The following is a 23,481-nucleotide window of genomic DNA, read 5'->3' on the forward strand; positions in this document are numbered from 1 at the left end:
GTCAAAAAAGGATTGAAATCAAATGTATTTACCCTGTTATCAGCAGTAGAAATCATACCGCCCGTATCACATCTAAAAATGTGATACGTCTTTGCTAGTATATCATATTATATATCTCGTAAAGACTTGAGTATAAACACAAGACAACACACACACTTCCTCTAATCTTGGTCACAGACACGCGGTAATAACAAGGCAGAAGACATTTTCCTCTGCGGTCCAAGAAGCTTTATTAACTAATATGAATTAATTAATTAAGATGTATTAACTGATTGAGAAAGAAAGGATGTGAGATGTAGGGAGAGGAAGTAGGGACGGGGAGAGGAAGTAGGGAGGGGGAGAAGTGTGAGGGAGAAGGGTGTTGGGGTACGTGGTGATAGAGGAGGTAAATAATTCCAATTGGAAAACAACAAGCTGTCTGTTTTGGAAAGTCCTTTTCAATCTAGCGACACATTTACCATAACTTTAGTTATTTGGCACTTTGTATTTGTCAGTGTAGCAACCAACATGGCTGAACGTCAATAAGAAACGTGTACAACAGGAGCGATCCCCTCTATCTCCTCTCATCGTAATCACAGCAGGTCTGCTGTTCAACCGTTCTGCACACGTACTCAGTTCTCAGTTTTCTGCTTTTCTTTGTAATCGACAGCGAAGGTATTTAACAGGGTGACAGTGGGGTTTCAAATGACTTTTTCTCTATCCGTCTTTCTTCTATAAAGTTGATACTTTATAGATCTGATTCTGATAATAATCTGACTTACAATAAAAATAAAAAAAACTTTTCAAGATGTACAATTATGACTTTGATTGATTTTATGTTTCTAGACAAAGCATCCATAACAGTAGATATGGTTTATTAAAGGGTTCAAGCCGTGCAAAGAGGGACAGCTCCTGTTTTGTTTTGTTTTGGATATTCACCCAGTGTTGGGTTACAAAATTCAGGTAACTTTCCATAAATTCCCTGACTTTTACAGAAATCCTGGTTGGAGAATTGCCTGAGTATTCCTGCGTATTCCCCCTCGTAATTCCAGGAATCTTCAAATCTGGATTTCTGAAAAACCACGACACTTTGGGGAAAGTCACCCTAACCCGGTGTCTCTGTTTCTCACTCAATATGCTCCTTACAGCTTTACTCCTCTGATAAGGCAGTCCAGTCAAACCTGTCTGGCCCAGTTGAGTTTACGGTTTCATTTCTCTGCTCTCTTTCGCTGTCTTGCTTTCTGTCTCCCTGTCTCCTCTTCCGATCCCTATTTCTGCCTCTCTCCCTACTCCCTCTCTTTATCTCTGCTGCCTTTCCCCTACAATGAGAGGCAGTGTCTAACTCCCTGCCTGGTGGGTAGCCCAACAAACTTTCTCTGGGAGTGGGGTGGAGTAGAGGAGGGAGGTGTTGGGTAGAGGGAAAGTACAGTAGGAGATGGCTGTCTGTCTGGTGTTATGGCACAATGGGTGAGTCAGAAGACTGAGGTGATGGGGTGCCTCGAAACTAAAACCGCCCTTAGTCGGCCGTTCTACACCTCTTTGATGGGCTCCAGAAACACCACATGCTTGTTGTTACTGACCTTGCGGCCTGGGCCCTCAGTGGTGGTGGGTGGGGGGGAGGTCAGGATCGAGGACTGGGCGCTGCACTGGTCGTTGGCTTGGCTGGGGGTACCCGGCGGCGGGGGCTGCTTGCAGCACCAACAGTGGCAGGGGGTCAGGTAGAGGTACATGAGGACCAGGACGAGGGTCGTCACGCACCCTATGAGGGTCGTAAACCCCGTGTTGAAGGGCTCGGCCTCGTCGTGCCGCATCAACACTGTCACGTTGACCTCCCATGACTCGTTCCTCTTGACTGTGTCAAAGACCTTGCACCAGTACACACCGGAGTCTTCAGCCTGCGCTGATACGATCTCCAGGCTGCCGTTGGCGTGCATGCGGAGAGTGCCGTTGTTCTCCGGCGGAGCTCCAGCTCCATGGTGAGGCGACACCCACAGGTAGGTCAGGTGCTGTCCTCTGAGCGTGGTGTGACAGTCCAGAACCACACCGTCTCCTTCGTACACCAGCAGGCTGCCCTCAGGCTCCCTGACAACTCCAGCCACCGCCGAACTGCAGTTTAAGTTCAGTTCAAAGAAGCGTCTGTGCTGGAAAAACTTAACGGAGGCCTTGCGTTCCCCATACACCAGGCAGGTGTACTCCTCACGAAAATCCCTGATGGAGGTGAATCCCTTCAGTTCCCAGCGCCGGAACATGTTGTACATTTCACACTCGCAGATCAGGGTGTTGTTATGGAGGAAGAGTCCGCTCTGCAAGGCCGCCGGCAGGGTCTCGATGTCCACCAGGGGGAGTTTGGACATGCTGTTGGAGGACAGGTCCATAGTGGCCAGGAAGGGGTGGCTGTCATCCTGGATGGAGAAGAATGGGAAGTCCGTGAGGTGGTTGTGGCTGATGTAGGCCTTTCGCAGGTTGCCGAGCGCAGCCAGGGCCTTGCTCTCCACCCGAACGATGCGGTTGTTGAAGAGCAGCAGCTCCTCCAATCCTGTCAGCTCCAGGAAGTAGTGCACCTCCACTTTGTCTAGCTGATTGGACGACAGGTCCAGTTGCCGTAGCGAGCTGCTGTTCCGGAAGGTTCCGGCCTCTAGGCATTTTAGCCGGTTGTGAGCTAGGCGGAGGGACTCCAGACGGGGCAGTGTGGCAAAGCTTCCCTCCTTCAACTCAGTCAGGTGGTTGTGGTTGAGGTCTAGGGTGGTGATGTATGTGTGCAGCTCGGAGGGCAGCGCCTTCAGACCCTGGTCGGCGCAGCTTAGGATGTCGGAGCAACACAGGCATCCCTTGGGACAGCTGCTGACCTCGTCCTCAGCCTCACTAGCCCCGACCTCAGCCACATCCCCGGCCTCACTAGCCCCGACCACAGCTAAACAAGTCCCAAAACTGGCATCAGCCCCAGGTCCGGCCTCATCCCCGACCCCAGCATCAGCCCCAACCCCGACCCCAGCCTTAGCCCCGACCACAGCCCCGACCCCAGCCTCAACCCCGACCCCAGCCTCAGCCACGGCTTCACCCCCGACCCCAGCTTCACCCCCGACCCCAGCCTCGCCCCTGACCCCGGCCTCAGCCCCGACCTTGGCCTCAGCCCCAACTCCAGCATCAACCCAGACCCCAACCGTGGCCTCAGCCCCGGCCTCAGCCCCGACCCCAGCATCAGCCCAGACCCCAGCCCCAACCCCAGCATCAGCCCCTATCTCGGCCTCAGCCCAGACCTCATCCTCAGCCCAGACCTCAGCCTCAGCTACCTGCTGTTGCAGCAGCAACACTAGGAGGAGAGGATTCAGCACCAGCACCAGAGGGGCAGCTACACCCTGAGACCAGAACATGGTGCCGATGGGACGGGAGAGTGGCCAGAGTGTCACCAGGCGTGGAATCTGTACGTCCGTCCGTGGGGGCTTGGTTTGTCTGTACGTCCGTCCGTGGGGGCTTGGTTTGTCTGCACGGTCTCTGTTTTGGTGAGTGTAAAGTCTCTCTATGTCTCAGTAGGAGTTTGGTTGGTGCTTTCTCGCTCTTTCTCTCTCTCTCTATGTCTCCCTCTCTGTTTCCCAATGGGAGTGGAGTTGGGAGATGTTGTACTGTTTCTGTCTCAACAGGAGCTTGGATTGGTTGTGGAATATAGCAGCTACAGGTAATAACAGCAGTAGATTGACAGCTGCCAGAACGGCCTGCCTTTCCACTGGGCCGGAAAAACAGAGAGGAGAAAACAACTAGTTCAATAGCCTCAAAAGTCACCCAGTCCCTGCCCTGGTTGGGTTTGGGCCTCAAAAGTCCCTGCCCTGGTTGGGTTTGGGGCTCAAAGGTCACTCAATCCCTGCCCTGGTTGGGTTTGGGCCTCAAAAGTCCCTGCCCTGGTTGGGTTTGGGGCTCAAAGGTCACTCAGTCCCTGCCCTGGTTGGGTTTTGGCCTCAAAGGTCACTCAGTCCCTGCCCTGGTTGGGTTTGGGCCTCAAAAGTCCCTGCCCTGGTTGGGTTTGGGGCTCAAAGGTCACTCAATCCCTGCCCTGGTTGGGTTTGGGCCTCAAAAGTCCCTGCCCTGGTTGGGTTTGGGGCTCAAAGGTCACTCAGTCCCTGCCCTGGTTGGGTTTGGGGCTCAAAGGTCACTCAGTCCCTGCCCTGCTTGGGTTTGTTAATTTCATGTGACTGAAAGATGAGGGGAATATAATCATCCCTGACGAAAAGCCCATGATCATTATTTGGCTCTGGGGATGTACTGTACTTCTGCATCACAGCTCAGTGATAGCTGAACGTGGATTAGGTTTACTGTCCTTCTGCATCACAGCTCAGTGATAGCTGAACGTGGTTTAGGTTTACTGTCCTTCTGCATCACAGCTCAGTGATAGCTGAACGTGGTTTAGGTTTACTGTACTTCTGCATCACAGCTCAGTGATAGCTGAACGTGGTTTAGGTTTACTGTCCTTCTGCATCACAGCTCAGTGATAGCTGAACGTGGTTTAGGTTTACTGTACTTCAGCATCACAGCTCAGTGATAGCTGAACGTGGTTTAGGTTTACTGTACTTCTGCATCACAGCTCAGTAATAGCTGAAAGTGAATTAAGTTATTACTCCTCACCTACTCAAAGTCCATAAATATCATGTCAATGTCTCATTAGATCCACTCTTGGAACTGTTTGTGTGGCAGTCCTCATCAGACACCCTGTTAAGACTGTACGCTGGTCTGACGACTTCCTCTCTCTTCAGAGCTGTAATTAAAACACGTGGAAAAGGCTGCTAAAGTCTTGCTGGAATCCTCTCTCTTCATGGTCCTTGGGAAGCTTTATATATCTGCTGTAGTTCTTTCTCCGTTTAGAAGAAGAATACTTTATTGTCCAGTTATTATCTTTACGGTCCACGGAAATGGACAGTTGTAGTTCTCTCTCCGGTGAGCTGAAGAAATCAGCTTTAAAAGAGTCAACTTATTGTCCGATACAGTTTATCTTAGCTTTTATTTTTTCTTCTGAAAAAGGAACTCCTGTTTTGATGTCAACACCATGTCTGGGGAAGATGTAGTCCACTGCCATCTCCTCTCCCTCTCGTCACCTTTTTCCTTTACGTTATAATCTAATGTCCTTTTATCCAGTCAGACGAGTCACTAACCCAGCTGTCTGCAACAGACAGTGCGGGCACAGAGAGAGCGAGGGATGGGTTTGAAAAAAGTCAGCATTCTGTCCAGCCCACTTAACACATTCATATAGCCAGCTGCACAGACAGGCAGTTCAGGTTTCACTCACCCCTCTCTCTCATTGGTCAATACAAACAATCTTCTCTCTCCTTGAGCCGGCGGATGAGTTATCGAACGAAGCCCAATATTATTTATAGAAACACCCTCTCCGTTAGAGAAAAATACTCTCTCCTTGATCGTAGGCAGGTAACCTCCAACCAAAACCTCCAAAATCTTCCGTCCTCCCGTCTTCTCCTCCCGATCACACAGGAAGGAGTCTTTAGGAAAGATAAGCTGCACACTCTGTGGGGAGGCTCTTCTGCAATAAACTTAATTAAATAATCGACTCCATCGTCAGGGTTTCATCTGAGACACCGGTGTCCAAAAGAAAAGTTGTAAAACTAGTTGAGTGTTTTCCTCTGCTCAGGTTGTCTGTAGTATGCTACAGTTTAGGATGATGATATACTGTAGTATCCAGTGAAACATCTACGATAGGACAGGTTGCTGTAGTATCCAGTGAGAGGCGTGTGAGGGAGGGCTGTGACTTCGTCTCTGTGTGGCTGCTCTGCGTTGTGTCGTGTGTGGAGCTGCTTCTGGTCCTATCCCACCGCTACACTACGCATCTCACTCTCGCTCTATCTCTCGGTCTCTCTCTCTCTCTAGCGCTATCTCTCACTCTCTATCTCTCGCTCTCTCTCTAGCTCTATCTCTCTCTCTCTCTCTAGCTCTATCTCTCGCTCTCTCTCTCTCTCTCTAGCTCTCTCTCTCTCTCTCTCTCTCTAGCTCTTTCTCTCGCTCTCTCTCTTTCTCTCGCTCTCGCTCTCTCTCTCGCTCTCTTTTGCTCTCTCTCTCTCTCTCTGTCTCTCTTGCTCTCTCTCTCTCTCTTTCGAGCTCTCTCTCTCTCTGTCTTGCTCTCTCTTTCGCTCTTTCTCTCTCTCGTTCTTTCTCTCGCTCTCTCTCTCTCGCTCTCTTTCGCGGTCTCTCTCTCTGTCTTGCTCTCTCTCTTGCTCTCTCTCTCTAGCTCTTTCTCTCGCTCTCTCTCTTTCTCGCTCTCTCATTTAATCCTCCCTGCGTTTGAGTCTGTCCCTCCCGCTTTCCACCCCATTCACTGTGAAGTTTGACTGCTCTCTCCCTCAGCCTCATATGGCGCCTCCTTCACTATCACCCGCTCTCTCTCCATCACTATCACCCGCTCTCTCTCTCCTTCACTATCACCCGCTCTCTCTCTCCTTCACTATCACCCGCTCTCTCTCTCTCCTTCACTATCACCTGCTCTCTCTCTCCTTCACTATCACCCGCTCAATCTCTCTCTCCTTCACTATCACCCTCTCAATCTCCATCACTATTACCCGCTCAATCTCTCTCCCCTTCACTATCACCCGCTCAATCTCTCTCTCCTTCACTATCACCCGCTCAATCTCTCTCTCCTTCACTATCACCCGCTCAATCTCTCTCTCCTTCACTATCACCCGCTCAATCTCTCTCTCCTTCACTATCACCCACTCAATCTCTCTCTCCTTCACTATCACCCGCTCAATCTCTCTCTCCTTCACTATCACCCGCTCAATCTCTCTCTCCTTCACTATCACCCGCTCTCTCTCTACTTCACTATCACCCGCTCTCTCTCTCTCCCCTTCACTATCACCCGCTCAATCTCTCTCCCCTTCACTATCACCCGCTCAATCTCTCTCTCCTTGACTATCACCTGCTCAATCTCTCTCTCCTTCACTATCACCCGCTCAATCTCTCTCTCTCGCCATCTCTCTCTCCTTCACTATCACCCGCTCAATCTCTCTCTCCTTCACTATCACCCGCTCAATCTCTCTCTCCTTCACTATCACCCTCTCAATCTCCATCACTATTACCCGCTCAATCTCTCTCCCCTTCACTATCACCCGCTCAATCTCTCTCTCCTTGACTATCACCCGCTCAATCTCTCTCTCCTTCACTATCACCCGCTCAATCTCTCTCTCTCGCCATCTCTCTCTCCTTCACTATCACCCGCTCAATCTCTCTCTCTCGCCATCTCTCTCTCCTTCACTATCACCCGCTCAATCTCTCTCTCCTTCACTATCACCCGCTCAATCTCTCTCTCCTTCACTATCACCCGCTCAATCTCTCTCTCCTTCACTATCACCCGCTCAATCTCTCTCTCCTTCACTATCACCTGCTCAATCTCTCTCTACTTCACTATCACCCGCTCAATCTCTCTCTCTCGCCATCTCTCTCTCCTTCACTATCACCCGCTCAATCTCTCTCTCCTTCACTATCACACGCTCAATCTCTCTCTCCTTCACTATCACCCGCTCAATCTCTCTCTCCTTCACTATCACCTGCTCAATCTCTCTCTCCTTCACTATCTCCCGCTCAATCTCTCTCTCCTTCACTATCACCCGCTCAATCTATCTCGCTCGCTCGCTCTTTCTCTCTCTCGCCCTCTCTCTCTCTCCTTCACTATCACCCGCTCAATCTATCTCGCTCGCTCGCTCTTTCTCTCTCTCGCCCTCTCTCTCTCTCTCTCTATCTCTCTCTCTCTTTCTCTCACTCTCTCTCTTAATTAAATTCAAATGGCATTATTGGCATGGGAAACATATGTTTACATTGCCAAAGCATGGGAAATAAATAATAAACAAAAGTGAAATAAACAATCAGAAACTAACAGTAAACATTACACTCACAAAGGTTTCAACGTAATAGAGACATTTCAAATGTTATATTATGGACATGTACAGTGTTGTAACAATGTGCAAATATTTTAAAATAAATTAACATAAATATGGGTTGTATTTACAATCGTGTTTGTTTTTCACTGGTTGCCCTTTTCTTGTGGCAAAAGGTTACAAATCTTGCTGCTGTGATGGCACCCTGTGGTATTTAATCTAAAAGATATTGGAGTTAATCAATGTTTGATTTGATTTCAAATTATTTGTGGATCAGTGTGATCTGTGGGAAATATGTGTCTCTAATGTGGTCATAAAATTTGGCAGGAGGTCAGGAAGTGCAACTCAGTTTCCATCTCATTTTCTAGACAGTGGGCATATATCCTGTCTTCTCTTGAGAGCGTCATGGTCCCCTATTGGCTGGTTTTACTCACCAGCCAACCTTCTGGGAGAGCGTCATGGTCCCCTATTGGCTGGTTTTACTCACCAGCCAATCTTCTGGGAGAGCGTATGGTCCCCTATTGGCTGGTTTTACTCACCAGCCAACCTTCTGGGAGAGCGTCATGGTCCCCTATTGGCTGGTTTTACTCACCAGCCAACCTTCTGGGAGAGCGTATGGTCCCCTATTGGCTGGTTTTACTCACCAGCCACCCTTCTGGGAGAGCGTCATGGTCCCCTATTGGCTGGTTTTACTCACCAGCCAACCTTCTGGGAGAGCGTCATGGTCCACTATTGGCTGGTTTTACTCACCAGCCAACCTTCTGGGAGAGCGTCATGGTCCCCTATTGGCTGGTTTTACTCACCAGCCAACCTTCTGGGAGAGCGTCATGGTCCCCTATTGACTGGTTTTACTCACCAGCCAACCTTCTGGGAGAGCGTCATGGTCCCCTATTGGCTGGTTTTACTCACCAGCCAATCTTCTGGGAGAGCGTCATGGTCCACTATTGGCTGGTTTTACTCACCAGCCAATCTTCTGGGAGAGCGTCATGGTCCACTATTGGCTGTTTTTACTCACCAGCCAACCTTCTGGGAGAGCGTCATGGTCCCCTATTGGCTGTTTTTACTCACCAGCCAATCTTCTGAGAGCGTCATGGTCCACTATTGGCTGGTTTTACTCACCAGCCAATCTTCTGGGAGAGCGTCATGGTCCCCTATTGGCTGGTTTTACTCACCAGCCAACCTTCTGGGAGAGCGTCATGGTCCCCTATTGGCTGGTTTTAGGCACCAGCCAATCTTCTGGGAGAGCGTCATGGTCCACTATTGGCTGGTTTTACTCACCAGCCAATCTTCTGGGAGAGCGTCATGGTCCCCTATTGGCTGGTTTTAGGCACCAGCCAATCTTCTGGGAGAGCGTCATGGTCCACTATTGGCTGGTTTTACTCACCAGCCAACCTTCTGGGAGAGCGTCATGGTCCACTATTGGCTGGTTTTACTCACCAGCCAATCTTCTGGGAGAGCGTCATGGTCCACTATTGGCTGGTTTTACTCACCAGCCAACCTTCTGGGAGAGCGTCATGGTCCACTATTGGCTGGTTTTACTCACCAGCCAATCTTCTGGGAGAGCGTCATGGTCCACTATTGGCTGGTTTTAGGCACCAGCCAATCTTCTGGGAGAGCGTCATGGTCCACTATTGGCTGGTTTTACTCACCAGCCAACCTTCTGGGAGAGCGTCATGGTCCACTATTGGCTGGTTTTAGGCACCAGCCAATCTTCTGGGAGAGCGTCATGGTCCACTATTGGCTGGTTTTACTCACCAGCCAACCTTCTGGGAGAGCGTCATGGTCCCCTATTGGCTGGTTTTAGGCACCAGCCAATCTTTTGGGAGAGCGTCATGGTCCCCTGTTGGCTGGTTTTAGGCACCAGCCAATCTTCTGGGAGAGCGTCATGGTCCCCTATTGGCTGGTTTTACTCACCAGCCAATCACCAGCCAATCTTCTGGGAGAGCGTCATGGGACAGTTACAGTGGTCAGGTATTCTGACACTTATCTACTCTCTTTTTAGGCAAGATAGCGTTCCAATTTGCTCAATTTTTAAGGTTGATTCTTTCTTGTGTATTAAATAATTATATTTTTTTGCTTTCTCATAATTTGGTTGGGTCTAATTGTGTTGCTGTCCTGGGGCTCTGTGGGGTATGTTTGTGTTTGTGAACAGAGCCCCATCACCAGCTAGCAGAGGGGACTCATCTCTAGGGTCATTTCTCTGTAGGTGAGGACTTTGTGGTGGAATGTTTGGGCATCGATTCCCTTCAGGTGCTTGCAGAATATATTTTCTGTAATTTTGGACTATAAATTGTGCCTTCCTTTATTATACTTATGGTAAATTATGTATTCTATTCTACTGAATCATTTATCATATTATAGCCGTGCCGTAAGATTATCAAAAATCTGATTCACACTCATTTCCATTGTTGGAAAATTACAAATCTCCTATGGTTTGCAGATTGAGGGTTTGACTGACTGAGTCCACTTTTTCCCTGCGGCATTTTCATTATTTTTTTTGCTCTGTGTTGGGTTGGGTTATGTGTTCAATTGTTTGTGAAACGATAGTGAATCCTTATTATAGGAACGGTTAATTTTTTCTAAATTCACGAATGGACAATTGCTTAGCGACTGAGGTCACTTGGGTCTTTCTATAAATAAATGGGTGCCAATGTGTGACATTGGGATCAACATCTCTAAATGGTTTGAAACCAAAATTAAAATGATTTTTTTTATTCCGTTACACATGTGTACTTAGAGTGATAATAGTAAATATATACAAATTAGACCTTAACTCCATCTATACAACCACATAGGCCTTGGGCCATCTTTAAAGCAGGCTTCATGAAGGTATTGGCTAATCAAACTGAAGGACTAGTGTTGGGTGTTGCGCAATTAGTCTATCCTACACAATTGTGCACAGTAGACTGACTCAGTGTCCAATTCGAGGGAGACAAAAACATACGATAACATAAACTCATTACCTTGATGTTTTCTCTGTTAAATCTAACGACACCTTGCTGTAAATCAAGCAGACGACAACAGATGACCAACATCAATTCACGAGGAATATTAGATCCAACGTGGATCCAGGCACAACTGTCTTCAACGGTGTAACTGACGCGACACCAAAAATATTCTGGACATTTCTCGCAGCGCTTGGGCTGTTGTTGCAGCACATCTTCTATCACAACAGCTGTTCGTCACTTGGTTGTCATTCGGGGGAAATTCCTGGATCAGACGATGATGTGTGAAAATATCACAGCGTAATCAAACAGCTCGACACCAAATCCGCATCCAAAAAGTATGATTCATAATTATTGAAGACCCGCGTTAACGACATTATCAATTTAGGTTGTGTAATAAATATCATTTATTATAACACAAGCATATTTGCTATTACATTGTTATAACTAACTTCTTTCCAAACAGGGTTTCTCACAAACTCATAAGCAGATACGGAGACCCACACACACCCAGAGACAGATGGCTGACACAGGCCTTTTCATAAAGACTGATAAGAAAAGGGTGCCTGGTACTGCATATCACGAGAAACTGAGACACACACATACCCAAGGACAGAGGGCTGACGCAAACCTTTCATAAACACTGATAAGACAGGAACATCTACGCACACACAAAATCTCCTCTTCAGTCTGAACATTTTACAGAGACACACAGAAATGTCAAAATAGGAACATCTACGCACACACCTAATCTCCTGTTTTAGCTGAACATTTCTGAAGACAAAGAAATCTACTCAGAGCCAATGAGACAGCGATACTAGCCTGAAGGGGACCTCGCCCAACTCATCAGGACCAACCAGAGGACAAGAACTTCCAGACTCAACCTACTTTCTATCTTTGTATAAAATGTCTATGCACTCTGTTATCTGGGCTTCTTTCGGATAGTTCCATTTGAGCTTGAATGAAAGGGTCCGTGCACGCTATTTCAGATATCTTTACCTCTGAATAAATTGCTTTTATTTAAACCTCATCCACCCTGTCCAGAGTCTCTACTTCGTCTCAGTTCTCCAGTAAACTTGTGATATCAACAGTTGTAAGTATCGAGGAACGGTGACTCTTCGGATAGCATTTTTCTATCGCATTTACAGTATAATTTTGGATTTGTTTGTTTCAACCATGTAGGAGACACAAAATGTTACGTGTTTCTAAGATCTCTATCCAGGCCAATTGAACTGATTAATGCTTAATATTGCCAGGTCGCAGTTGCAAATGAGAACTTGTTCTCAACTAGCCTACCTGGTTAAATAAAGGTAAAATAAAAATATATATATATACTTTAGGTTATACTGTAACGATAATTTATACTGCCATAAATGCCAGGACAGAAAAGTTATGTTTAAATGTCACACGATTTTGACCTAATCTGTCAAGACAACAACCATGATAAAGGGTTAAACACACGTTTTAAATCAACTCGTGAATTGTATTGAATATATCTACAACCCCCCTTATATCTTCATGTAATGACATTACATTTTTTTTTATTGTTGCAGATTATTATAAATGACTTATCAACAGCTCTTACCAGCTCTTAACAAACACCGTGTAGGAAGGGTCACCGGTATGTGGAAAGACCCACATGTGACTAATACAACTTGAATCTCTCTTGCTAAATTGTACATGTTGTCCTCAAAACGTTTTCATTTAGTTACATATTAATTCCCATATATTTCCCATAAAATTAGTGAAATATTTAAATGATATGTACTGTATAGAAAGCAAGGGTTGTTCATTTGAGACGGTATTCCCTGCCTCTGTTCTCTCTTTCTCTCTGCTAGGTAAGTGACGACTTAGTGAGGTCTGCAGTGGCCTAGCTGGGTTGAAGAGTCAGATCAGGGCGGCTTGGGCCATCAGCCTCCCCTCCTTCTCATGTCATGCAATAAAATGCAAATGAATTACTTAAAAATCATACAATGTGATTTTCTGGATTTTCTACATGCTTTGTAAGTAGGAAAACCTGCAAAATCGGCAGTGAATCAAATACTTGTTCTCCCCACTGTACATTGCTAGCTACCATGACAAAGACCAAAGCCGGCGGGAGTACCGTTGAGGACAGTGGTGTCTCTCTATCACACGTGAATTATCTTTTAAACAAAAAGACCTAGAAGCAGTTGTTACAACAACAAGAAAATAGTGTCAAGTGTTTTGTCCAAATACACGTGGATTCTACTGATAAAAGAATGGACGACCTGACCAGAGAGGTCCAGGACCCGAAGAACAGTCTGCAGTTCTCCCAGGCTCAGCTCAATGAGTTCAAACAGGAGAACAGAGAGGTCCAGGACCTGAAGAACAGTCTGCAGTTCTCCCAGGCTCAGCTCAATGAGTTCAAACAGGAGAACAGAGAGGTCCAGGACCTGAAGAACAGTCTGCAGTTCTCCCAGGCTCAGCTCAATGAGTTCAAACAGGAGAACAGAGAGGTCCAGGACCTGAAGAACAGTCTGCAGTTCTCCCAGGCTCAGCTCAATGAGTTCAAACAGGAGAACGGCAAGATGACAGCAATCTGTAAGTCACTCACTGAGAGGACATCAGTTCTGTGTGTGAATCCATGATAACAATGACAGATAAATTAGACTATCTCGAAGGACAAGGCAAAACAACATGGTTGTGGGCGGGATTGCAGAATCTCCACATGAGACCTGCATGGAGTCTGAGGACAAAGAGATGGAAATGATCTCGGAGAAATTGAAGATAGACCACAGGCTGATTGAGGTGGAGCGCCCGCCCACAGGACTGGAAAACCCACCACAGGCCCAGGTGACAGGCCCAGGTGACAGGCCCAGGTGACAGGCCCAGGTGACAGGCCCAGGCCGATAGTGGTCAAGTTCCTGAGGTTCAAGGACAATGTAGCTGTTCTGGAAAGAACCAAGAACTTGAGAGGAAAGTATATCTTCCTCAACGAGGACTATCCTGAAGCTGTGCGCCAGAAGAGGAAAGAACTGATCCCAGTCATTAAAGCTGCCAGAGCACGTGGGGACATTGCGTACATCCGCTATGACAGGCTCATTGTCCACCCTCCCTCACAGAAGCATGGAAGGGATGAGAAAGCCAAGACTATGGGTTCGTAGCTTCAACCCCACAGCACACACACACACCAATTGATTAATGGACTGCTGAATGTATATTTCTTTCTCTTGCTTTCTCTGCTCTTTTCCATATTATGTCTCTGATCAGCTACCCAGGAAAGGGCTGAAAACAGCCCATATTAATATATGTAGCCTTTGAAATACGGTTCATGAAATCAATAACTTGCTAACATCAGATAACATTCATATATTATTCATTTCTGAGACTCACTTAGATAATTCATTTGATGATACATCAGTAGCAATACAGTAGCAATACAAGGATATAACATTTATACACAGTAAATGTATCTGAGTCAATTGTACTCAAATTGAATACAATTATACTCTACCAAAGATAACATTTGGTCCCAATCTAAATAGAGTAAAATGTACTCTTGTTGCAGAGTTCAATTTTCAGAGTTATTTCTACTCCATTCAGTGTTTATATTTAACTCTACAAACTGTAGTTTAATCTATTTAGATTGGAAACAACTCTTCTGCCAATTCACTCAATATAGATTTGAATCAGTCAAGGATAGCATTTGAACAACTAACTTATAGTCAATAAATCAGAAATAAATATTTAACAAAGCACTTTATTCTTAAATGTAAGACATTTGCAATACATACATCAAAATACTGATAAATAAAATAAAATTGTGAACTGAAATGAAATGTTGGCCTCTGTTCACTTTTAATACATGTACAATCGTGGCCAAAAGTTTTGAGAATGACACAAATATTAATTTTCACAAAGTCTGCTGCCTCAGTTTGCATGATGGCAATTTGCATATACTCCAGAATGTTATGAAGAGTGATCAGATGAATTGCAATTAATTGCAAAGTCCCTCTTTGCCATGCAAATTAACTGAATCTCCAAAAAAACATTTCCACTGCATTTCAGCCCTGCCACAAAAGGACCAGCTGACATCATGTCAGTGATTCTCTCGTTAACACAGGTGTGAGTGTTGACGAGGACAAGGCTGGAGATCACTCTGTCATGCTGATTGAGTTCGTATAACAGACTGGAAGCTTCAAAAGGAGGGTGTTGCTTGGAATCATTGTTCTTCCTCTGTCAAACATGGTTGGTTACCTGCAATGAAACACGTGCCGTCATCATTGCTTTGCATAAAAAGGGCTTCACAGGCAAGGATATTGCTGCCAATAAGATTGCACCTAAATCAACCATTTATCGGATCATCAAGAACTTCAAGGAGAGTCGTTCAATTGTTGTGAAGAAGGCTTCAGGACGCTCAAGAAAGTCCAGGAAGCGCCAGGACTGTCTCCTAAAGTTGATTCAGCTGCGGGATCGAGGCACCACCAGTACAGAGCTTGCTCAGGAATGGCAGCAGGCAGGTGTGAGTGCATCTGCACGCACAGTGAGGCAAAGACTTTTGGAGGATGGACTGGTGTCAAGAAGGGAAGCAAAGAAGCCACTTCTCTCCAGGAAAAATATCAGGGACAGACTGATATTCTGTAAAAGGTACAAGGATTGGACTGATGAGGACCGGTGTAAAGTCATTTTCTCTGATGAATCCCCTTTCCGATTGTTTTGGGGCATCCGGAAAAAAGCTTTTCCGTAGAAGACAAGGTGATCGCTACCATCAGTCCTGTGTCATGCCAACAGTAAAGCATCCTGAGACCATTCATGTGTGGGGTTGCTTCTCAGCCAAGGGAGTGGGCAAACTCAAAATTTTACCTAAGAACACAGCCATGAGTAATTAATGGTACCAACACATCCTCAGAGACAACTTCTCCCAACCATCCAGGAACAGTTTGGTGACGAACAATGCCTTTTCCAGGATGATGGAGCACCTTGTCATAAGGCAAAGTGATAACTAAGTGGCTCGGGGAACACAACATTGATATTTTGGGTCCATGGCCATGAAACCGCTCAGACCTTAATCCCATTGAGAACTTGTGGTCAATCCTAAAGAGGCAGGTGGACAAACAAAAAACCCAAAATTCTGACAAACTCCAAGCATTGATTATGCAAGAATGGGCTGCCATCTGTCAGGATGTGGCCCAGAAGTTAATTGACAGCATGCCAGGACGGATTGCAGAGGTCTTGAAAAATAATGGTTAACACTGCAAATATTGACTCTTTGCATCAACTTCATGTAATTGTCAATAAAAGCCTTTGACACTAATGAAATGCTTATAATTATACTTACAAACTTAAATCATCACAACTGTAAGACATCTAAATATAACATCTATATATCAAATGCTTTATGACAAAAAAGCTCTTTAACATCAACTACGTAAGGTCCCTCTGTTGTACAGCCAACTCTATATGCATTAAAATGCTCATCAAGACATATTGTTTGTAGAGCAAAAGTAACCAACAGTAACCTCTCATCTTTAACAACAACGTGGTGGATTTTCTGAAAAACGACCATCCATCTCACAATGGACTTTAAGACAAACAACTAAACCTGAATGATACATATTTCCATGGTGTTTGGCCCATTTAAAACCGTGGTGTCGTTTGGTACCTGAAGAGTCTCAGCCATCTTACAACCCCAGTCCACCACATTTTAAAGATAACATTTTTCCTGGACCGATCATGTTGGTGTCAAATGTCTGCCAACTGTACGCTATTTGACTTTGGTGTTTTTTTTTTTTTACCAATGTTTTAGTTACATTTTAAGCTTTTTAATTGATTTTTAAAGAAATTATGCTTTGCTTCATAGCGCATGCACCAGCTATGCAAAACTGGTCCAATTTTAAGCATACATGTGGAGTAACGCACCAGAAAATTATGCTTCGGTAGCAGCCTCTTTTTTTTTAAACAATTGCTTGAATAACCTGCTCTGCGATTAAGTGTTTATTTTTTTAATTTTTTAATACCCTTTGATATCATTGGAGAAAATAAAATGTTTACTATCTGAAGCAACAGCTACAGTAAATACCAGTGTAGATCATTTGGACAAACTAAGCCTCCAATGATAAGTGGTAGATTGAGAAGTAAACACCAGGACTGGATTTTCATTTAACCCCAAGTCAGAGTCCTCTTACTTCACTGCAAGAGGTTTGTCGTTTTGCTCCATGTAACCATAGTTACAGCTCTTTATTCCCTCAATTTTATTTGATGTTGTGTATTTGTCTATCAAGTGCAGTATTAGCAGTTTCATTTCATATTGTGCCACTTCCCTCAAAGATATCACGCATAATATCGACAGAGAAGTTTTCACATGTATTGAAGTACTGCAAGGAGTTTAGAATGCGAGAACGTTTTTAACACCCAATCACAGAGGGAAGACTGGGATTTGTCTCCTTTTTTTGGGCGGTGTTCTGCATGAGGTGCTCGAGTTCGCATAACTATCCTGTGTGAATCTTCATCAAAGTCAGTCTGAAAGTCCTCTTTCTCAGCAAGACGAAAGCCGGCAACAATATCTGGCACTGAATGATTCAACAAAACCGAAAATAAACAGTGAAGACCAAGGTTGTCACCTGTAACGTGGACAATAGTTCCATACACTGGTTGATCATACAAGGAGACCATAATTACATCCCTCTCAAGTACTTTAATATCCTGCACAATTGGATCAAGTATTTTCGAAAAGCCGTATGTTTTAACGTCTTGGGCATGAAATAAAGCACCCAAATGAATATTAAGCAGAAAGGAGTTGAACTTTGGAGGAAAAATTCCGTAAGGTGAAATAGATTGCTCCTAATTTATGTATAATCCCCGTTTTGATCCAAGAAGATTTGCAGTTTCAAAATCATCATAGAAAAGATGTGTCTGAATTGCTTCTGTTTTGAAAATAGAGCGCGGCTCTGGAACAGATCTCCATCACATCAGTCATAAAGCTTTCTTGAACTGGAATCAGTCTGCATCATCTCCTTTATATTAGGGTGTTTGTAAATAAACTAATGTTTTCAGAATTGGGTTGTAAACAAATTTATCAGTAACAACAATTTGATCATAGTCTCAAGTAGTCCGAATGTGTTGTGTATCAAATCTTGTACCAAGAACATATTCAACTGGGTCTACCCTTCCCCACTTTTCTGTAAAATACTGCCTTCTCTTACTTTCAGAAATACACCAAAAGGATTTTACATTTTTTCAAAACACTGATCAATTTTACACTCAATGTCACATTTTAATAGGCTCCTGTATAGACAGACACATCTTCACAGCTTCTTTAGCTTGAATATGAATATCATCAACTATCTCTTCCATGGAAAATGACCAAAGAGTTAATGGTTGTTTCACCTACACCTGCCACTTTAAGTCCAGCTATGGTTGCAGGGCAGCTGTCTACAAGACTCTTATTGACAAGGACTGAGAAAGGGAACTTGTTGATGGCAAGTCATCAAAATGACTGACTGCTACATATTCAGCTGTAGAGGGGCCTTCACCAAGATCAGAACAAGGTTCATGTGCTTTATAAAGATGCTTTCTGAACACAGAAAAAGTGCCATAAACTGATGAACAACCGTGGACCAACTTCAAGTGTTTTGTCAAGGAATTAGCATTTCTCTGGATGCTTTTGCAAGCGTAACACAACATTTTAGATGAATGATATGAAGAAGTTTGTGTGTGAAATGACATTTTTTATTTTCTATGCTGTGTTTTAACCCTTTGCAACTTAAAAACTTTTAGTAACTCAATGCAGCATCCGAGACCTCAACTCTGCACCCCTAGGATTAACCTTAGTGGTATCAACATCAATTTCATGAGTTGTGGTTTGCAAGAAGTTGTACACATTTTCCAGATCCTGGTTGTACGGGGTACCAAAGACAAAATGAGCGTTGAAAAGCTCATCAAAACAGGCAAGAGAGTCTGGTGACTTGACTTACAAGGTATTGCATGTTTGTCAATCACAATGAAGTACTTGTGAATCCCTCTGGGTCCCCACAAGCAGATCGGGTTGAAGGCTTTCCGTGACGCTCTCCAGATGCCCCTGGATGCTGGATATAAAAAACAAGACTAGGAAACTCTGCAAGGAGGGCCATGCAGTTATGTCATCAGATGAAAAGTGGGATTTATTTGACTCAAACTAAATTAATACTAAAAGAATAAGAGACTAAGAAACACTTGCTTATACAGTCGTTCACATACAATTATTCTCTGGTCATGTGTCAGGAATTTTTTATTTTTTATTTTTATTTCACCTTTATTTAACCAGGTAGGCAAGTTGAGATCAATTTCTCATTTACAATTGCGACCTGGCCAAGAATAAAGCAAAGCAGTTCGACACATATAACAACACAGAGTTACACATGGAGTAAAACAAACATACAGTCAATAATACAGTAGAAAAATAAGTCTATATACAATGTGAGATGATGAGGTGAGATAAGGGAGGTAAAGGCAAAAAATAGGCCATGGTGGCAAAGTAAATACAATATAGCAAGTAAAACACTGGAATGGTTGATTTGCAGTGGAAGAATTTGCAAAGTAGAGATAGAAATAATGGGGTGCAAAGGAGCAAAATAAATAACAATATAGTGATGAGGTAGTTGGATGGCTATTTACAGATGGGCTATGTACAGGTGCAGTGATCTGTGAGCTGCTCTGACAGCTGGTGCTTAAAGCTAGTGAGGGAGATATGAGTTTCCATCTTCAGTGATTTTTGCAGTTCGTTGCAGTTCGCAGCAGAGAACTGGAAGGAAAGGCGGCCTAAGGAAGGAATTTGCTTTGGGGATGACCAGTGAGATATACCTGCTGGAGCGTGTGCTACGGGTGGGTGCTGCTATGGTGACCAGTGAGCTGAGATAAGGCGGGGCTTTACCTAGCAATGACTTAGATGACCAGGAGCCAGTGGGTTTGGCGACGGATATGACGTGAGGGCCAGCCAATGAGAGCATACAGGTCGCAGTGTTGGGTCGTATATGGGGCTTTGGGCTTTGGTGACAAAATGGATGGCACTGTGATCGACTGCATCCAATTTATTGGAGGGTATTGGAGGCTATTTTGTAAATGACATCGCCGAAGTCAAGGATCGGTAGGATAGTCAGTTTTACTAGGGTATGTTTGGCAGCATGAGTGAAGGATGCTTTGTTGTGAAATAGGAAGCCGATTCTAGATTTAATTTTGGATTTGAGATGTTTAATATGAGTCTGGAAGGAGAGTTTACAGTCTAACCAGACACCTAGGTATTTGTAGTTGTCCACATATTCTAAGTCAGAACCGTCCAGAGTAGTGATGCTGGACGGGCGGGCGCAGGCAGCAATCGGTTGAGGAGCATGCATTTAGTTTTACTTGCATTTAAGAGCAGTTGGAGGCCACAGAAGGAGGGTTGTATAGCATTGAAGCTCGTCTGGAGGTTAGTTAACAGTGTCCAGAGAAGGGACAGCGCTATACAGAATGGTGTCATCTGCGTAGAGGTGTATCAGAGAAACACCAGCAGCAAGAGTGACATCACTGATGTATACAGAGAAAAGAGTCAGCCTGAGAATTGAACCCTGTGGCACCCCCATAGATACTGCCAGAGGTCCATACAACAGGCCCTCCTATTTGACAAACTGAACTCTATCAGAGAAGTAGTTGGTGAACAAGGCTAGGCAATCATTTGAGAAACCAAGGCTGTTGAGTGTGCTGATAAGAAAATTGTGATTGACAGAGTCGAAAGCCTTGGCCAGGTCGATGAATACAGCTGTACAGTATTGTCTCTTATCGATGGCGGTTATGATATCGTTTAGGACCTTGAGCGTGGCTGAGGTGCACCCATGACCAGCTCTGAAACCAGATTGCATAGCGGAGAAGGTACGGTGGAATTCCAAATGGTCGGTGATCTGTTTGAAGACCTTAGAAATCAAAACAAAGTTTATTTGTCACGTGCGCTGAATACAACAGTTGTAGACCTTACAGTGAAATGCTTACTTACAGGCTCTAACCAATAGTTCAAAAAAGGTATTAGGTGAACAATAGGTAAGTAAAGAAATAAAACAACAGTAAAAAGACAGGCTATAAACAGTAGCGAGGCTATAAAAGTAGCGAGGCTACATACAGACACCGGTTAGTCGGGCTGATTGAGGTAGTATGTACAGTATATGTAGATATGGTTAAAGTGACTATGCATATATGATGAACAGAGAGTAGCAGTAGCGTAAAAGAGGGGTTGGCGGGTGGTGGGCGGGACACAATGCAGATAGCCCGGTTAGCCAATGTGCGGGAGCACTGGTTGGTCGGCCCAATTGAGGTAGTATGTACGTGAATGTATAGTTCAAGTGACTATGCATATATGATGAACAGAGGCAGGGTAGGATAGATATAGATCTGTAGCAGTTTGGGTCTAGAGTGTCTCCCCCTTTGAAGAGGGGGATGACCGCGGCAGCTTTCCAATCTTTGGGGATCTCAGACGATATGAAAGAGAGGTTGAACAAGCTAGTAATAGGGGTTGCAACAATTTCGGTGGAAAATTTTAGGAAGAGAGGGTCCAGATTGTCTAGCCCTGCTGATTGGTAGGGGTCCAGATTTTGCAGCTCTTTCAGAACATCAGCTATCTGGATTTGGGTGAAGGAGAAATGGGGGAGGCTTGGGCAAGTTGCAGTGACGGGTGCAGGGCTGTTGACCGGGGTCGGGGTAGCCAGGTGGAAAGCATTTGGGATCCAAACAAAAGTATTGATGTGTAAATCACAACTTCTGCTAAAAATTGTGTTTGGTGGTAAGGTATGTAATGAGTATATGACATATACCCATGTTCACTTGTCATTTGTACAACCAATATCTTGACCATATCGGCTCTTCTGCTATCTGTTAGGCTCTTTGTCCGAGCATGATCTTCATGATCCTCTCTCCTCCAGGTTTGTTCTTCACAATGTCTTCAATCATCTAAGTTGGAGTAATTTAAAAAAAGGAACACAATAAAACTTTTAAAACAGCAATGAAATTGTTGATGTCATTTATCACTCAATCTTCAAGTTTGGCATTTGTTTAAGCTGGTCATTTGCAGTACTTACATGAGCGAGATGATTATCCTCAGCTGTCTTTCAAGTAGCAGGACACTGCTGCAATATAATGGTGCCATCGGAGACCCCGTCATTGACTCCATTGTATTTTGATAAGGAGCTGCTTGCAGAGGAGCTCAACGAATCTAGCAATCATGTTAACTGGTGTGATTAACACTGTAATTATTACACAATTTAGGTGGAAACATCCATTATTATGATTGGAGGACTTTTGTTAATGACAAGCGGAATGCAAAAAAATTTAACATCTTGAAATGATTAGAACCCCTAACTGTTCTAAAAGGGGTGGGAGAGGTGAGCACAGAAACAAGAATCATTTTAAAATATCAAAATGAGAAAAGAAATCAGCAGATATATCTGCTTGTCTCACATATTCAGAACATGTGTTAGGCTAGCTACGACTGTATGGGTGAATGTGAAGCTCTAAGCTAATAAGCAACTCACCATCAGGATTTGGGTCTTGGGGTAAACAAATCTCCAGCACAACAAGGCCTTGTTTCTTAAGAAGAAACTCAAACACCTCATCAACTTCAGTCTTCGATTCATCATAGACCTTTAAGTCCAAGGTTGGAATGTCAAATGTATTGTGTCCAAAACTCCAAAACTGTGAAGACAAAATAAGCACAACCTTATTGATTAGATATGTTTGGTATTTTTGTTGTTGAGAAAAACCAGAACAGAAGACAGAAATCGAGAGTTCGTCTTTACGTGAATATCGTAACCCCAAAACTGACTTAGTGCTCCTTTCCACGTCAATTCCAATTATATGCAGCCTGTCGACTACTGCCACGTACTAAATTATTATAACAGCAGTCTGAGTATTATAGCAATACACCAGAAAGCTATCAACACTGAGATTGTAGTAGCATACACATTTTTGTATCACTTATTCTTTAAAACCATTAATGACCGTCAAAGACAATGAGCGCAGCTACAGATGAGCATAATTAGACAATGAGCGCAGCTACAGATGAGCATAATTAGACAATGAGCGCAGCTACAGATGAGCATAATAAGACAATGAGCGCAGCTACAGATGAGCATAATAAGACAATGAGTGCAGCTACAGATGAGCATAATTAGACAATGAGCGCAGCTACAGACGAGCATAATTAGACAATGAGCGCAGCTACAGATGAGCATAATTAGCCAACTCCCTAAAACATAAACCAATCTTTGACTGATCTGTGATTTGGGGAGCCGCAATTTTCCTTTGTTTCCGTTATCAGCAAGGAAATCGGAAATCAATTTGACAGTAAATATAAAGTAAGTATATTTAAAGTGTGTCAGTACAAGTATGTTGTTCCATAGGATATTGTGTGAAATTTGAAACTTTTCACTTACCACAATCCAAAATGGATTTGAAGGTCAGTTGCCCTTCATAACAAATGTACTTCTGACAGTCGCATTAACACAAATATGCACAAATTACAAGAGAGCAGTGCTCTGTTTAGAGTAACACACACGCGTTGCATCGACCTGCCTGACGCTAAATACGGTCTACTAACAGCTCTCTTTTCAGAGTAAAACGCGCGTTTCTTACCGACCAAACAGCAGCTAAAAATTGTCAACCGGTAACTGCTCTACAGTTCAGAGTAAAACCTACGTGTTGCACCCACCAAACTGCAGCTAAAAACTGGCTAAACT

The 23,481-nt window shown here is 44.3% G+C and overlaps 1 protein-coding gene across 1 annotated transcript; it reads right to left on the minus strand.

Annotated features, from left to right (window-relative positions):
* Window positions 1–223: 223 nt before the first annotated feature.
* On the minus strand, window positions 224–6,340 carry LOC139553063 (amphoterin-induced protein 3-like). Its single transcript, XM_071365039.1, is given in 2 exon segments — window positions 224–2,820; window positions 3,283–6,340. Coding segments are annotated over 2 exon segments (1,437 nt in total). The 5' UTR covers window positions 3,351–6,340; the 3' UTR covers window positions 224–1,451.
* Window positions 6,341–23,481: the final 17,141 nt, after the last annotated feature.

This window comes from Salvelinus alpinus, chromosome 2 (assembly GCF_045679555.1).
Source record: "Salvelinus alpinus chromosome 2, SLU_Salpinus.1, whole genome shotgun sequence".
NCBI lineage: Eukaryota > Metazoa > Chordata > Actinopteri > Salmoniformes > Salmonidae > Salvelinus > Salvelinus alpinus.